This window comes from Diospyros lotus, chromosome 5 (assembly GCF_014633365.1).
Source record: "Diospyros lotus cultivar Yz01 chromosome 5, ASM1463336v1, whole genome shotgun sequence".
Classification (NCBI taxonomy): Eukaryota; Viridiplantae; Streptophyta; class Magnoliopsida; order Ericales; family Ebenaceae; genus Diospyros; species Diospyros lotus.
The window spans coordinates 43,066,671-43,085,124 of record NC_068342.1 but is presented as its reverse complement, the minus strand read 5'-3'; the positions used below and the strand labels follow the sequence as shown (position 1 = coordinate 43,085,124).

At 44.8% G+C, this 18,454-nt stretch overlaps 1 protein-coding gene across 1 annotated transcript; it reads left to right on the top strand.

Annotated features, from left to right (window-relative positions):
• Positions 1 to 16,837: 16,837 nt before the first annotated feature.
• LOC127801156 (uncharacterized) lies at positions 16,838 to 17,852 on the top strand. Its single transcript, XM_052336030.1, has 2 exons — positions 16,838 to 17,661; positions 17,787 to 17,852. Exons 1-2 carry the CDS (start codon positions 17,185 to 17,187, stop codon positions 17,814 to 17,816), a joined length of 507 nt encoding a protein of 168 aa, XP_052191990.1. The 5' UTR covers positions 16,838 to 17,184; the 3' UTR covers positions 17,817 to 17,852.
• Positions 17,853 to 18,454: the final 602 nt, after the last annotated feature.

Sequence of the window (18,454 nt, the reverse complement as noted above, 5' to 3'; positions counted from 1 at the left end):
TTCATCTAAAGGCCCTCAAACAAAGTTTTAAACTTCGTGTATTCTTGATATCTCAAAGTTATATATGTACTTATACCTCTTATTCTTCAAAAAGTATAAGAGTTATATTTATCACATAAATATGTATATGTATATATATATATCAAAAGAAAAAATATATATATATATGAAGAAATATGACCACCTACCCTATGTTTTTATGCTCACATAAGTTAAGGATGTCACAAGAATAGCTCGCCAGTAGCCAATCATCCCAACCTCAATCGTCCAGGCATTAGGCCTCATTCTTTTAATTATCTTTCACAATTCTTGCTCTAAAATGTTATTGAATGCTATTATCTTAAAACAAAAGAGTAAAACAGTTTTTCTTGCACCTGGAGTATCTTTTATCTTCTTACGATGCATACTGCTAGTTTACGCAATGCACGCTATGCTTTTGCGAGTAAGTAGGGAGACTTGCACCGGGTGTAGAAGCGATTTCGATGAGAGATTGTACCTAGTAACACTCTTGCACATTCCCTGAGATCTGCTAGCCATACTTGCCATTTGAAACATTGCCTTCCATCTCCATGGCTGCAACTTGCAATCTTTGTTGAGATTTCAACTTCTCTTCATTAACTTACTCTAAGTGATTTAGGATCTCCACATTACCAGCCTCTTAGGATAACAACTCCTCCTCTATGCAGCTCAGCATGGCCTTGACCTGGATAGCCTCTTTTTTGAGAGATTCAAGGTGCTTGGATGAAGCTTCTAGAGTAGCGATAGTCTCCACATGATAATGAGAAGCTTTTTCCAAGTGTTATTTGTGGCAATTATATCTGTCAACAAGCGGCTACAAAGGGTTGTCCTATCGGGTAGACAGTTCAGCTTCTACGAGTGATGTTGTAGTGCTGGAAAATTCCATTACTCAGTTTTTAAATGGTTGATAATCAACAAGCAAGCCATCCAGAACCCTAAAAATTGAACTGGCATCGTTGACCATGGTCTCGTGATCATGAAAATCCGTTAACTTTGAGACGTTGAGAAGCTAGCTCTGGATTTGCTTTGCTGTCTCGTGGAATGCCTCTTCAACTGGTTCTGTTATCTTGCCTCCTTGTAATGTTTTGGAAGGTTACTTGAGACATGATTGCCCATCGGGTAGGGGAGATTGCTTGTTGGGTTTAGTTGATGACTAATCATACAACACAATGGTCATGGCTTCAACATTCGATACAATGAAAGTTAGGCTCCTAGATGGAGGAAATAGATTCCAGCTGCACTAGCTTCTAAATTGGAAACTTAAAACTTGATGGACAGTGGACTCCAAACAATTCCATGCCACTGGAACCCAAGGGCTCGACGTGGAAGGATAACGAGGACTAACTCGGGTGAAGTTGACCGTACTACTCTTATTGTCCCTCAACCTTTTGCTGGGCTACTACAGGGAACTGTGGTGTGGTCATCTCTAGCCTAAACATCTCGGTGGGTTTTAAGTATATGGGACCCCTAGAGCCAACCTGTTTATCAGACTGATTTTTAGGCTTGGTACGCCCTCATGCTTACCACTAAGTAGTTCTAAGGCGAAGCTGCTCACATCGGGTTGCCCGACTTAAAGCCATGGGCTGGGAGGAGTTCAGTGTAAAGTTAGAGCATAAGCCTAGCCCCCCAAAGTTAAGAAAATCATGTTTGTCCTAGGAGCGGCCTAGTGCTAATTTTTCAGAGAGATACCTAACATTCGATACCTATTTTGTCACTCAAGCACATTGCGTACTTTTTATTTAGATTATTCGCTAAACGATCTCGAAAGGGTAGGTTATCGAGAATTGACAGTCACGTTCTTAACAAGGATCGAGGTGTGCTTTCTAGCCTCTCCCGTCTACACTCGCAGCCTGATATTGGGGTCTACTCACCACAAGAAATATGGATCGGGATCTGCGTCCTCCGTTTTAGGGCGATGTAGGGGCTTAACTCGCGTCGCCGCCTCGGTGCTTGGTGATCCTTTCGCTATATCTTTGTCGAGTCTCTTCATTTCATCTCTTCTTGGGTTTGTCCACCATAGAGAATCTAGGTTGGACCTGGGGTTTGTTGCTGAATTCCCACCGATCGTTCCAAGTTTGTCGAGAGGCTTTGCATCCGATCTACCGAGGAGTCAATGTTAGCTTGTAAGCTTAGCACCAGACTCACGCAAGGGATCCAGGTTAACCTGTGGGCATAGCCTTGGAACACATCCAGGAATTCAGGGATAAACACTTAGCCTTGCAGGTACTTCACGTTTCTTTCATTCTCTTTTTCAGGTTTGTCTACCATAGGGGATCTAGGTTAGACCCGGGACCTGCCTTTGAATTGCCACCAGTTGTTCCAGGTTTGCCGTGAGGCTTTGCGGTGGATCTACCGAGGGGTCAAGGTTAGCTCGTAAGCTTAGCACCAGACTCTGGCAAGGGATCCAGGTTAGCCCACGGACATGGCATCGGAACACATTTAGGAGTTCAGGACAGACACTAAATCCTTATATCCGCTTGGCATTTCTTCATCCTCTTTCTAGACTTGTCGCCGCAGGGGATCTGTGTTCAGCTCGAGATCCATGGCTGAATTTCCATCGAATGTTCCAAGTTTACTGGGAGGCTTTGTGCCCGATCTACTGAGAAGTCAAGGTTAGCTCGTAAGCTTAGCACCTGACTCACGCAATGGATCCAGGTTAGCCTGTGGGCATAACATCGAAACACATTGGGGAATCTAGGAAGGTTTGAGGCCATTGCGCCAGATCACCACTAGGCAGGCTCGTATGAGAAGGTAAGACCCTGCCCATTTCTTCCACATCGCTCCTTCGAGTTCGTTCGACACAGGAAATCTAGGTTATACCCGAGACTTCTCTTTGGATTACCACCAGTCCTTCCAAGTTTGTTGGGAGGCTTTGCACTGGATCAACCAAGGAGTCAGGGTTAGCTCGCAAGCTTAGCGCTGGACTCAAGCAAGGGATCCAGGTTAGCTTGCGGGCATAGCATCGGAACATATCCGAGAATTTAGGTGAGTTTGGGGTCTTAACATTTGATTACAATTCGTCGAATTGAACCTCTTAGGATGCGGTCTTACCCTTACCTTTGTTGGCCTATCACCAATATACCAAGTAGCTCTGTCATTTTTTTACGTTGTGCTTAGGCCATGATACCTGCACTAGATCTTACAACGAATACAAAAAGAGTACTATACATGAAACCATTTATGGGGTTCGATGTACCTCGCTTACTTTCACATCAAGACTTTCTTGATGGGGATATTAGAGGCATGCATATGCACTAGAGGGGATAGTCGTATCAATATTTTGTTTCGGCGATTCAGCACACTTTACCTACGTTCGCGGTTAGGGAATACTTGCGTCAATTGTTTTGTTTCGACAGTTCGACCTGCCGAGCCTACATCCACAACAAGAGATTATTGATATTTTGTTTCGGTAGTTCATCATGCTTAGCTTACATCCTCAATAAGAGATTATTGATATTTTGTTTCAGCGGTTCGACATGCTTGGCCTACATCTACAATAAGAGATTATTTGTATTGATATTTTGTTTCGGCGATTCAGCATGCTTGGTCTACGTCCACAACAAGAGATTATTTGTATTAATATTTTGTTTCGGTGATTCAGCGTGCTTGGCCTATGTCCGGAACAAGAGAATACTTGTATCTTCATTGCTTGATTTTCTTTCCCAAGTATGTTCTTCATAAAGGATTTGGGTTCGGTCCAAGGTCCCTTACCGAACTTCTATCAGATGTTTCGAGTTTGTTGGGAGGCATAGCACCGGATCAACCAAGGAGTTAAGGCTGACATGTATGCCTAGCACCGAACTCACGCAGGGGATCTGGGTTAGCCTATGGGCATGGTGTCAGAACGCTTCTGAGAGTCTAGGAATGACCGGGCCATAGCGTTTGATCATAACTGAGTAAGCCTGTTTGGGAAGGTCACATGAGGTCCCATTGGGCCCTTTTTGGGCTTGTCCGATGTAAGGGAAACTACGACAATATGGTTGTTAGATACTAGGTCATGCAAGGTGGTCTTGTTTTATTTTGCTGCATTTGTTATGTGTTTTCGAAAAAAAATTGAAAATCGGTTAAAACCCTTACATGAACTACCAAGTGTTGGTGTTTCCTTTCAATCTTGATTGGGGACTATGTTTTAAAGTGCTAACCTTTTGGCGTATGTGTTGAGTGCTCTTATAATTGAAGTCACACTTTAACCACTCTCCACACAAGTTAGTTCTCGTGACTTCATCATTTGGCATTTGTATACAATTAAGTACAAAGAATAAATTGTGCCTAATTTATTTTATTATTATAACAATTATTGTGTATTTGACACCAAACCACCACACTTGGTTCATGAAGTGTACACTAACTTAGGTTTTAGTATATTATTTGAGTTCACTACACTTCGCTCATAGGGCACACACTAACATATTCAACCTTCCCAGAGTTCAAACACCTCGCCAATCTACCCAATAACCAACTCTTTAGTTTGCTTGATGGACCAACTCTTCAATTTGCTTGGTAAATTAGTTGCTTGTGTACTTCTCCTAGACAGTGAAAATACCTGCACATTGATCTCACACTCAGACACTCGATAGTTGATTGCCTCACTTTATCATGTTCAAAGTATTTTTATTTTATAAATTTTAATTATTGTATTTTAATAATAATATTTGTTGTTTCCAAAATACAACAATCTATTTTTAATTGAGGAGAGACACAAGAGTCTTGGGAGTCGTGCCTTCACTGATGAGAATCTTGACGAGTAACTGGATCTGGTAGAGGTCTAGATCTGGTGATCTTACAGAGTTGAGAGTCTGATAGATCTGATGGTCTGATGGATCTGGTAAATCTGGTGGGCTGATGATCAAATGGCCCAAGATGAACGAGTGACCTAAGGATGACGAGTGGTCTCGAATGAATGAGTGACCTGAGGATGACGAGTGGTCTCGGATGAACGAGTGACCTGAGGGCGACGAGTGGAATGAATGTGGGTTTCATATTTATAGTGGAGGAGAGAGAGAGGCCTCGCGATTTTCTCGGCGGAAATCTCGCGGCTCATTACGAAAATTTCGCAATGCTAATCGTCTTGGCGCGAGGGGGGGTTCGGCTGGATCGACAATCTTGAAGGGTCACTCAGTCATGTCGAGTGACCACCACTCGGTTAAGCCGAGTTCGGGGAGGGATCACGTGGTATGACCGAGTGACCCTCCTCACTCGGTTGTGCCGAGTGGACCCCCACTCGGTTGGGCCGAGCGGTGGGGAAAACCACTCGGCAACCGAGTGGTCATGGCCACTCGGTTCTGCCGAGTGGTCTTAGTCACTCGGCCCGACCGAGTGGCCTCAGCCACTCGATTGTGCCGAGTGGGATCAGCCACTCGGCCTAGCCGAGTGGTCTCATCCACTCGGTTGTGTCGAGTGGGATCCCACCCGGCCCGGCCGAACGGGTCTTCCTTGGCCCTTGACTTTGATTTGTCTCCTATTTGGGGCCCACATTCGATCATAGATCCATTTTTGTTCTCCCGGGTATATCAATTGCTCCCTGCTTTTTTAGCCGAGGAGTCGGATAAAAGAGCATATGATCTTGGGAAAAATGGGCGCCGCTTTTGTCTCATTTTGTTTATCTCTCGGGAGATCAATTTTGCGCATTTGCTCTTCATTTTCTGTATTTGCTCCACAGCTTTCGACTTTTTTACCTTTTGAGCCTCTATAAATAGGGCTTCAAGTCTTCATTTAATTCTCACAAGGATCAGCCAAGGTGCTTCAAAACTCAAATTCTCTCAGGTCTCGGCGCGTTTCTGGGTCAGGTCTTCTTTTTCCGCATTTGGGGAAGTTTCCATTGGGCCACTCGGTCATGACCGAGTGACCATGATGTGCGACTGGGGCCACTCGGTCATGACCGAGTGGCCATGATTTTAGCCGAGGCCACTCGATCATGACCAAGTGGCCCCCCACTCGGTCATGGCCGTGAGGTCCTAGAGCCGCGATGCCCTTAAACGGCTTGAAATGTTTATCTTGGTCTTCGGTTGCTCCTTCTTTGCCCTGTACTGATTCTTGTTGCGTTTATGTGCAGGTACTTTGCTCGTTGTGATCGTTCGCTTTTTCTAACGTATCAAGGTAACAGCTCTGAACCTTTTAATATGTCGAGGAGAAGACCGGCATCACCCCCCGGCCCCACGCACATTCCTACCACTTCCAGCTCCCGGCTTCGATACGGGGACTTTGAGCAAGTTTATGATGCCACGCCTTCTGGATTTATGGTTAGGTACCCTCGCCTCGATGAGCCGGACCCCTCTCGAGTAGATGAGGGCTCCCTTAGTCTTCACTTTGCTTCATTTGAGGTGGGACTCTGCTTTCCGCTTCCGCTCTTTGCAATGGCGTGGTTGCGTCACTACAAGATCGTTCCCGCTCAACTTCATCCTAACGGTTGGGCTCAGATGGTCGGCTTCTCTATACTTTGTCGTCTCAGGGATGTCGTCCCCTCCTTGAGACTCTTCAGTTGTTTCTATTGATTGCGAAAAGCCAACAAGGATCGGGCCCTTTACACGCTTCAGAAGGTGTCGGGTTTGGAGCTATTCCTTGCTCTTCCAAATAAGATTAATCGGTTTGAAGAACGGTGGGTAGTGATAGAACCTCCACCTACTTGGGATGCTCCTTTATACTGGAATCATCAAGACGCCAGCCAAGGGTTTCCTCCCTACAAGGAAGTTCGGGGCGTGTATCGTCATCTAGTAGAAATGTTAACGGTGCAGGGCCCAGTCGAGTTGAGGAGCCTTTTGACTTTGGAGAATCTCAGAATCGCGGGTTGGGGGGTCGTGACACTAACTGTTCCTCCTCGCTCTTCCACGCTATCCAATGAAGAAATGGAAGGAGTCGAGGAGGAAGAGATGGAAATGCCTGGATCATCTTCCCTTCCTCCTTTTCATCCTCAGGAGGAAAACACTCCTGGGGGTAGAATATCTTTCGCCATTATCTTTCTTTTTCCATCATCGCATTATTTCTCCATGCTAAATGTTTTGTATTGATTTTTGTAGAAATAGCTGGATTGGGTAGAGTGATGGAGTTGCGTAGATGCCACCACGAGGAGGAGGCGCGTGCTGCGACAGCGGCCAGGGTTTCTACACATGGAGCTGAGGGATCTACGAGCTCCCGCCCTCCTCGGTCGCGTATACCTGCCGGCGTTTCTCCCACTGGGGTGGAAAGGCGACGTCGTCCAAGAAGCGATCACTCTAGTGCTGAAGCTCCTACTCATATGGAAAGTCCATCAATTCATCTTTCTCATGAAGAGGCTGTAGACATCCCCTCTCCTGCTCCCAATTCTCAAGGGGGGCGAAGCTCGTCTTCTCGGTTTGTTGGTGACATGGCACGGGTGGAAGAAGAATGTCGCCATCCTGTAGTCCCAAATAGGAAAGATCATCGCCATCTTGAAAGCGAGAAAGCATTGAGGCCCCCTCCTATACTTCCCATTCCAGGTAATGTGAGACATACCATGATTCTTGGAGACGGTACGAAACTTAGTAGTCGAGACTTTGAAGTTTCCCTAGGGGTATTAGAGACAGACTCGATTACTGAACCGGGGATTGGTGCTCGCCTCATTTATTCCACCATTCTCCCTCGAGAGGAACGATGATTTATCAGTGGTAATTATGCCCAGACTAGGGACGAAGCAAAGCAGTTCCTGGTGCAAGGTATCCAAGGAATCGTTGCTTCTAACGCAAGGGACAGGGCCTATCGTGAACAAATAGAGACCCAAATGTCAGATTGGAGGAAGCGTCAATTTTCCTTGAATGAGGAGCGCCAAGAGTTAAAGGGTCGTGCTCGTCGAGCGGAGCTCGGGAAGAAGAATGCAGAGGCAGAGATTGGGCGAATGCAGGATCGACTGTCTGAGGCTTCTGTTGGTACCTCGGGTCTTTACGGGGAAATTAAAGATTTACGCTCCCAACTAGAAGCTGAAGAGCATAAGAATGTTGATTTGATGGCGCAATATGAGGCACTTTTGCAGGAACATTCTCTGCGCCTGTCAGAATTGAAGATAAGTCGGAAAGATGCTCGGGCTATTCGGGCTGAAGCAGTGAAGGAATATCGTCTCTCAACTGACTGTCAAGACAGGAAGGGAAAGTATGCTTCCGGCTTCCTGAAATACGAATTTTATCTGGCCCGTGCACATCTAGAATCTCAGCGTCCGGGAGAGACTTTTCCTGAACTTTTTCTTACTATCGAAGTTGAGGAGTCTCATCAAGTAAATTGGCGTCAGTATGAGCCGAATGAGCCTATGAGTCCTTCTTCTTATCTGGATTCTTACTTAGTGGATGATTTGGAAAATTTGACGGGTCCTTGGAATCCGTTTCCTTTCAATCATGGGGGAGAAGGCATGACGGTCGATCCCGGAGCCGTTGGAGATGATCCTGGTGCGACCGATGAAGATATCCCTCACACGGTCGAGGTTGAAGAAGGGGAATTCCCCACGGGACCTCCTGAGATTCCTGTTGTGTCGTTGGGATCTTCTAAGCGTTCCTCTCGCAAGTCCCGCTCCCGCAAGTAGACCCTTATTGTAGTTTGTTTTCCGCTGTTGCCGGGCCAATGTGCTCCTTTCGTTGTAGTTTGCTTGTTTTATCAATGAATGTCTTTTCTTTGTTCTACCCAATGTGCTCTGCTCTGTATTGCTTGATTTATTCTTTTATTGTTATCTTTAGTGATATAAGATCAAGACTTTTCTTTCGCTATTGAATCATGTATGATGTGGCTAGCTTGAGCGTATTTTTCCTCGTTACCGGGCTGTGAGCAAGGCAACGGGTTCGATCTTAGTTTTACCTCGTTGCCGGGCCATAGGCGGGACAACGGGCTCAATCGTAGTTTTACCTCGTTGTGGCGGGACAACGGGCTCGATCGTAGTTTTACCTCGTTGTCGGGCCATAGGCGGGACAACGGGCTCGGTCGTAGTTTTACCTCGTTGCCGGGCCATAGGCGGGACAACGGGCTCGATCGTAGTTTTACCTCGTTGTGGCGGGACAACGGGCTCGATCTTAGTTTTACCTCGTTGTCGGGCCATAAGCGGGACAACGGGCTCGATCTTAGTTTTATCTCGTTGCCGGGCCTTAGGCTGGATAGCGGGCTCGATCATAGTTTTACCTCGTTGCCGGGCCATAGGCGGGACAACGGGCTCGATCTTTTCTTTTCCGAAGATAAAATGACAACCATGCGTACACAAGCATTTTTACGTGGTTCGGCCAAATGTGCCTACGTCCACGGTCCCATTTAGGACTTATGTTATTGCAGATATTTTCTCAGATACATTGTTCGTATACAAATTTAGATAGTTCAAATTCCATGTTTTTCCCATAGTGTCTCCTGAAAGAGTCTGTAAAATGCAAGTGTTGGGGCCAATCAGTTTTAGAATGCGGTACGGCCCTTCCCAATTTGCTCGTAACTTTCCATCATCCCTTAGCGCATTGGTTACAACAGATCTTCGAAGTATTAAATCTCCTTCTTTCATGGATCTGTTCTTCACCCGAGAGTTGAAATAACTGGCTACTCTTCTTTGATATGCAGCTATCTTCATGGCAGTCTTATCCCTCTACTCTTCAATCAGATCCAAATTTTCTCGCAATGCTTCAGAATTCCTTACGTCGTCCTCTTCCTCATATGCCATCAATCTTAGGGACTTAGCCAAAATTTCAATAGGAATTAAAGCTTCTGTTCCATATACTAGATTGAACAGAGTTTCTCCTGTAACGACCCGACTAGTTGTTCGATAAGCCCATAAAATGGTGGGTAGCTCGTCGGCCCATGTGCCTCTGGCTCCTTCAAGTCGGGTTTTTAGACCATGTAATATGGTTCGGTTACTGACCTTAGCTTGTCCATTAGCTTGGGGATATGCCACTGAAGCGAATCTTAGTTGAATTCCTAGGTCATCATAGAATTTCCTAAAGGAGTCATAGTCAAATTGCTTCCCATGGTTAGTGACGATAATTCTTGGTATCCCAAACCGGCACACAATGTCTTTCCATACCATTGCCTCCACTTTTCGTGACGTAATAGTAGCCAATGCCTCAGCTTCAATCCATTTGGTGAAATAGTTAGTGGCCACTATTAAAAATTTTCTTTGCCTGGACGCTTGAGGAAAAGGTCTCAGAATATCCAAACCCCACTGAGCAAATGGTATAGGCTGGAATGCAGGTTGCAACTGAGATATCGGGGCAGATTGGACTGGAGCATGTCGTTGACATTTGTCACATGATTTGACTTTCTTTAATGCATCTAACCTTAATGTTGGCTAAAAGAAACCGGCTCTCAAGATTTTGGTTGTTAGGGCTCTTGCTCCCAAGTGCTCTCCACATACTCCACTATGAGCTTCTGCCAAGACATATTCGGCCTCTTGAGGGCCTAAACATTTGAGAAGAGGTGTAGTGTAAGCTCGCTTATATAATATCCCGTCTATGATGGTAAACCTTGAAGCTCGCATCTTAAGTCTTCTCGCCTCTTGTGGATCATCTGGTAATTCATTGTTAGTGAGATAACGATAGAAGGACGATCTCCAATCCACCCCTGTCTCCACACACGATACCTCTTTTTCTTCGATGCTCGACTGATGAAGCATTTCAACAAATACTGCTTTTCCGGTTGTTTCTTTAGTGGACGCTAGTTTAGATAAAGCATCAGCATGTCCGTTGAGTGATCTGTTTATTTGTGTTAACTGGAAACTCTGAAATGTCTGTGCTAGGTCTTTTACTTTGCACAAGTATTGGGCCATTATCTGCTCTCTGGTTTCATATTGTCCTTGAAACTGCTGCACAATCAACTGAGAATCACTATGAGTAATCAATCGTGCTACTTCCATTTTTCTTGGTATCCTCATTCTGGCTATTAATGCTTCATATTCAGCTACGTTGTTGGTACTCAAAAAAGCAAATCATAGTGAATACTCAAACATTTCTCCCTCAGGGGACACGAGTACTATCCCAGCGCCACTCCCCTGTGAAGCCGATGCTCCATCAATAAACAACAACCATTCTGCCTGCCTATTTTTTCTTGCCTTCCCGGAGTGTGTACATTCCATAATAAAGTCAGCTAGCGCTTGTCCTTTTATAGCTTGTCGAGGTTGATACTGGATATCATATTCACTTAACTCGATGGACCATTTGGTAAGGCGACCGGAACATTCGAGCTTTTGTAGAATACTTCGCAAGGGCTGATCTGTAAGTACGATGATCGAATGAGCTTGGAAGTATAGCCTCAACTTTCTAGATGCGTTTACCAATGCTAATGCCATTTTTTCTGCCACTGGATAACGTGTCTCGGGGCCCTATACTGACATAATATATTGGTCGATCCACTTGTCCTTCTTTTTTGATTAATACTGCACTTATGGCTTCATCACTTATCCCCAAATATAAGTACAATGTCTCTCCAGTTTCTGGTCGTGTTAATAGGGGAACTTCTTTCAAATACTCCTTTAACGCTTCAAATGACTTTTAGCATTGCTCTGTCCACTCAAACTTTTTTCCCGCTCTTAATGTTCGTAAGAAGGGTAACTCTCTTTCGGCTGACTTAGAGAGAAAACGTCCAAGAGCTGCCATTCGCCCTGTCAATCACTAGACTTCTTTAGTTGATGCTGGTGGTTCCATGTCCAATATTGCCTGTATTTTCTCAGGGTTTGCCTCGATTCCTCTTTGCGTGATCATGTATCCCAAGAATTTTTAGGACTATACGCCAAAGGCACACTTTGTTGGATTTAACCGCATCTTGTATTGTCTAAAGACTCCCAGCACTTGCGCTAGTTTTTCTACATGGGATTCGTCCTTTCGACTTTTCACAATCATGTCGTCAACATATGCTTCCATCGTGTCGCCCAGCAGTTTTTTAAAGACTTTGTTCACCATGCGTTGATAAGTGGCTCTGGCGTTCTTGAGTCCAAAAGGCATGACTTGGTAGCAATATGTTCCCTTTTCAGTGATGAATGACGTCTTCTCTTGGTCCGGGGGGTACATCATTATTTGGTGGTACCTTGAGAAGGCATCCAGAAAGCTCAGAAACTGGTATCCAGACGTTTCGTCCACAAGACGGTCGATCCGTGGTAGCGGGTATGAGTCTTTGGGGCATGCCTTATTGAGATTGGTGAAATCCACACAAACACGCCATTTTCCATTAGGTTTTGGGACCATAACAACATTGGCCAACCAGTCTGGATATGATACCTCTCGAATGAAGCCCGCTTTTAGCAATTTGTCAACTTCTTCTTCTAATGCGTGTAGTCTATCAGGGGCAATGTTTCGCTTCTTTTGTCGGACGGGCTTGAATTGGGGGTCCACATTCAAGTGGTGACATATTACTTCTGGACTGATTCCTGGCATATCTTCTGGTTTCCAAGCAAATACGTCTGAATTTTCCCGCAGGCATCTTGCAATTTCTTCTTTCGTATGCTTCGGAAGCTGGGATCCCACATACGCTATTTTCTCTGAATCTGATTCACTTAGATGTACTGTTTCCAATTCCTCAACAGGTTGAGGTTTACGTGCGGCTCCTTCCTCCAAGGATTTATGTATGGCTTTCTCAGCTATGGATAAGGTTTCTTCAGCTTTTTTCCCTTTTGTTGACGACACATAGCAAGTTCGGGCTTTCTTTTGATCTCCTCGAACTTGTCGTACTCCGGCGGGTGTGGGGAATTTCATCAATAAATAGCATGAGGACACCACGGCCCTTAGATCATTGAGTAACGGGCGTCCTAAGATCATATTATATGCTACCGAGGAGGTTTTAACCACCATGAAATTTGCTTGTCGAGTTACGAGTTGGGGGTCCACACCTAATGTGATAGCCAACTGAATTGATCTTGCAACTAAAACTGCTTCTCCAGTGAAACTATATAGAGGTGAGGATACTTTCTTCAGCCGATCGTGAGATAAATGCATTTGTTCAAAACAGTTCCAATAGATCAGGTTGATAGAACTGCCACTATCTTCCAGAATTCTACTGATAGGGTGCTTGGCTACGACTGCTGAAATAACCATCGGATCATCATGTGGGAGTATCACATCACCCCGATCAGTTGGGGCGAAGGTGATTGGCTCTTCATCATCTCTCACTTCCATTACTGAGTTAACTTGGTAGGCTTGATGGGCGTATGCTTTCGGGAGGCTGATGTGTCCCCACCTAGGGTTTCCCCACCTAAAATAACGTGAATGGCCTGCTGAGTCAGTTCATTGTCTACATGAATATCTTGTCGACGATCTCCTCTTCTCTCTTGTTGTCTCGGATTTGGCCTTTCATGCCCATCACGCCTATCTCCCCTTTGCTGTGGTTCCCTGTTTTCTTCTTCTTCGCGTCTCACATATCTTTGCAAGTGTCCCTCACGAATGAGCATCTCAATCTGATTCTTCAATTCTCTACAGTGGTCAGTGGAATGCGCTCTGGTTCGATGGTATCTGCAATACTCTCCCTGATTTTTTCCCGTGGGGCGGTCAACTCTGTGGGGTAGTTTAAGAAGTCCTTCTCCCTCTACTGTAGCTAATATAGTTGATTGGGGTTGCAAGAGCCGAGTATAATGATTAAAATGAGGTTTTGGTACATCCGGTCTTCTATTTCTTTCCTGTCGTCGAATAAACTCTTCTTCCCCTTCACGTTCTTTTCTTTTCCTTTCTTTATCCTCTTTCCCACCCACGTTCCTCATAATCTCAGTGTGAAGGATATATCGGTTTGCTCTGACAAATAGATCGGCCAAGGATGCTGGAGGATCTAAAGAAAGTGATTCTTGAAGAGAGGTGAGACATGTCCCTTGGAGCATAGCAGATACCGCCACTTGAGCCGGCAAGTCTGGAACTTCAAGAGTAGCATTACCAAATCTGTCCACAAATTGACGTAAGGATTCCTTATTTCCTTGTCATATGCTAAGCAAATATGTGGCATCCTTCTTTCTTCGACTGTTTATCACAAAAGCTTTGGTAAATTCTGTTCTATGCTGCCCAAATGATGAAATAGAGGCTTCTGGAAGGCTGTTGAACCATGTTCGTGCATGTCCTGATGATGTTAAGGAAAATGCTCGGCACATCACGTCGTCATCCCATCTGTGCAATATCATCAGCGACTCGTAATTCTGAACATGATCATATGGGTCATCCTTGCCGGAATAGGGGGTGATTTGAGGCATCTTGAATTTTCGAGGCAGAGGTCTTTCTAATATATCTGCAGTAAAAGGACATTTTCTATGCTGGTGCTCTTCTGTTGCCGGGATTAGTTTTTTCTTCTCAAGCACCTCTTCTACTACTTTTTTCATGTCATCACGCATACTAGCTATCGTCTGGTTGTCATGTCTTGTTGGTGTACTGGCCACTGTTTCGTGATACCTCCGTCTTTGAGGGCTTCTGGTCCTGTTTTCCATTCTTGGGTTTTCATTTTTTCGAGGCGCGGAATGAGTGATCCTTCTTGGTGATGGAGACTTGGGTCTACCCTCGCGTGGAGGCATAGATCGTGAATGTGAATCGGGAGTAGCCTCTTGATAGGAATCAGCTCATGTCTCAGGTTGAGGTTCAAGAGGTGGCATAAACTTTTTTAGAGTATCCGGCAGCGCCCCTCCGGGTATCATACTTTGGAGTATACCAGCCATGTCTCGTAGTGCTTGCATGCCTTCAACGTGTTGTTGTCTCAATGCTTCATACTCTTCCCACGGGACCGTACGTGGTGGCTGTTGTGAGGTCCCAGCTTGATCAGTAGGGAGTGATCCTGAGCCCATGTTAAGTGGAGGTGGGATTGATTGATCCCCCATCTATCAGTTTGGAGAAATGGAGCGATCACCTCCTTGCGTTTGAGCGTTATGAGGGGGAGGATGATGTTGCTAAGAATTGTGAATAGTGGGAGGCGCTCCCTGTTGCTGAGAGTTTCGTGGTGGCAGGCCTGTCTCTACGCCTTGAGAGAGAGTTCGTCGGTGTCCCCGAGTGTTTTCCATTCTTAAGTTAACTTTTTGTCTTGCGTTTCCCACAGACGGCGCCAATTGTTGTTGCCAAAATACAACAATCTATTTTTAATTGAGGAGAGACACAAGAGTCTTGGGAGTCGTGCTTTCACTTATGAGAATCTTGACGAGTAACTGGATCTGGTAGAGGTCCAGATCTAGTGATCTTACAGAGTTGAGAGTCTGATAGATCTGATGGTCTGATGGATCTGGTAAATCTGGTGGGCTGGTGATCAGATGGCCCAAGATGAACGAGTGACCTGAGGATGACGAGTAGTCTCGGATGAACGAGTGACCTGAGGATGATGAGTGGTCTCGGATGAACGAGTGATCTGAGGGCGACGAGTGGCCGTGACCGAGTGACCTGAGGGCGACGAGTGACCTTGATGACCGAGTGGCCTACAAAACGAGGGCACCGTTAGGACGCGAGTGGGGGTCCCCGCGCAAACCCTCCGATGCTTAAGTCAGAATCTCGAGAGAAAATGAGAAAAGTATAGTTTTATTACTCAAAATTGCGTACCTTGGAATGAAGGTGGGTTTCGTATTTATAGTGGAGGAGAGAGAGAGGCCTCGCGATTTTCTCGGCCGAAATCTCGCGGCCCATTACGGAAATTTCGCAATGCTGATCATCTGGCGCGAGGGGGGGTTCGGCTGGATCGACAATCTTGAAGGGTCACTCGGTCATGTCGAGTGACCACCACTCCGTTAAGCCGAGTTCGGGGAGGGATCACTCGGTATGACCGAGTGACCCTCCCCACTCGGTTGTGCCGAGTGGACCCCCACTCGGTTGGGCCGAGTGGTGGGAAAAACCACTCGGCAACCGAGTGCTCATGGCCACTCGGTTCTGCCGAGTGGTCTTAGTCACTCTGCCCGACCGAGTGGCCTCAGCCACTCGGTTGTGCCGAGTGGGATCAGCCACTCGGCCCAGCCGAGTGGTCTCATCCACTCGGTTGTGCCGAGTGGGATCCCACCCGGCCCGGCCGAGCGGGTCTTTCTTGGCCCTTGACTTTGATTTGTCTCCTATTTGGGGCCCACATTCGATCATAGATCCATTTTTGTTCTCCCGAGTATATCAATATTTAAAATATTAGAAAAGTTATGTTAATATGTGTTCGGAGAAGAAAGGAGAAAAAAAAAAAAAAGAGCTTGTTTAGGGAAACTGAAGACCGAAAACGATGATGATAAGACGCAGACAGAGGGAGATGAGAGAAGGTCAATCCCATAATTACAGCGTTCAACGTTATTATCATACGCTAAGTTTTGTGTAATGCCAACCTACTCCACGTTATTATCATACGCTAAGTTTTATATGTAATGCCAACCTACTCCTCTCCTGACAGTCACACCACGCTTTAACATCGCCAAATCTCTCTCTCTCCCTCCCTCCCTCCAAACATACATAGCCATTTGTAGCCGGCCCCCACAAAATTATTAACGTTCCTCTTGAAATCTCTAACACCCTTAAATAATTTATTGCCCAACTTAGAAATCAAAATTAAAATTTGAAAGACAGCTTTCCATTATCTCTCTCTCTCTCTCTCTCTGCAATTCTTTCATTCATTCATTTTTCATCCATCTATCCCTACTACTACACGATCCTTCCTCCAATTCCAGCCCCCAAATTCAGGCCTCCAATTCCAGCCCCCAAATTCAGGCCATTTTTCTCCTCAAATTCTCCTTCTTTTGTTGTGGTTGAGGCTAAACCCGTCCGTCTCCTAAGAATCAACTCTTCTTCTCTTTCTATTTTTATCCACCTGGAAAACGAATTGCTATAAGGAGATCTTTTCACTCCTTGTGTTTTTCTTTCTTCCCCCCTTTCTTTTCTTTTTCTTCTTTTTTTTTCAGTTTTTTTTTGTGCTTTTTTTTTTGGTCAGTTTCTTCTTCTTCTTCTTCTTCTTCTTCTTTTGTGTTCTGGTTTTTGGCTTCGTGGGTTTTTTTTGTGAATTCAGCTTTCTGGGGAACCCATTTGGGAAACAATTCAGAATTTGCGTTTGGTTTCCAAGATTTGGGGATTCGCTGCTGCTGCTGCTGGGAAAGGAACTTTTGTGCCATGCAACAAATCCTTTCGAACCCATTTGGGATTCGCAAAAGTTGAGCTTCAAATTTCGTGCTCTTAGCCTCTCTAATTAATTTTGATGGCCCTTTCATGGTTTTAAGCCTCTGGGCATTCCCAGTTTGACATCTTTAAACCCTCTCTCTAACCTCTGAAATTACCGATCTATCTGTCCTTCAGAAGGGATACAATGTATGGAATTCAGAGCAAGAGAGACTTGGCTCTAGAATTTCAGGCCCAAATGCCCATTTTGAGGCCAAGCATTCATGCTAGGAGGGCAAACATTACTGTAAAGTTTCAAGATTTGTATGGGTTTACTGTAGAAGGCAATGTGGATGATGTTAATGTATTGAATGAGGTCAGAGAGAAGGTTAGGCAACAGGGCAGGGTTTGTTGGGCTTTGGAGGCCAGCAAAGGTGCAAATTGGTATTTGCAAGCTCATTTCTCAGCTACACTTAAATCTTCTCTGAAAATTTCAATTTTGTCCAATGCAATTACCCTGAAGAGGCTCATTAGGAAGGGAATTCCCCCAGTTTTACGGCCCAAGGTCTGGTTTTCGCTGTCTGGTGCGGCGAAGAAGAAATCCACTGTGCCCGATAGCTATTACAATGATTTGACTAAGGCAGTTGAGGAAAAGGTCACACCGGCTACACGGCAGATCGATCATGTGAGTTGTTGCTTTGGACATTGCGTTCATCATAATAATGTCATTTCTTTGATTCTTTTAGCATGGCGTTCCTATTTCTCCATTCTGAATGATCGTATGAAAAGTGGATCTTTCATCTTGTGCAGTGGTCTTGGTATTATCATTGTACCATTTGATGCTAGAGAAGCTAGCTTCTTTGCAAAAGGTGCCTTGTTTTGCAATAGGATATATTTTTTACAAACACTTATGTTGATACTCCTATGTTGATTCTGAAAATGAAATTTCCTGCTCTAGCTTACTTTATTTTAGTTCATATTATTGATGTTGTCATTTTGTCATGCTCATTGATGCTGTGGGAAGACAAACTTTACGACAGGAAATCTTTTTTTTTTTCTCCCCCTTGGTCTCTGGAGTCCAGAATAGAGTGGACTATAATTAACCAATTCATAATTCATTGGGATGGAATATAAAGTGACGTGGAAGTGCTTTCTACCAAAATGTCCATAATCATCATCATCAACTATAGCTTATCCTAACCTAGTTAGAGTTGGTGGCACCACAATCTTATTATCAATTGACTTGTAAAAGACACATTATCAAATACAAATCGATGCAAAAAAATGACTTGGCAAATTTTATGCTGAATGTCCTTTCTGATGCAACCCTCTCGTGAGAGAATGAAGAGATAAAGTTTTAACATCATCTTCATTGTCCAAATTACATTTAATAGTAGAATGTGGCCTCTTTGATCTTATTTACCTTCAGTTTTCTATCCTAGATATAGACAATTCACGTATATGTGAATATGGGTACT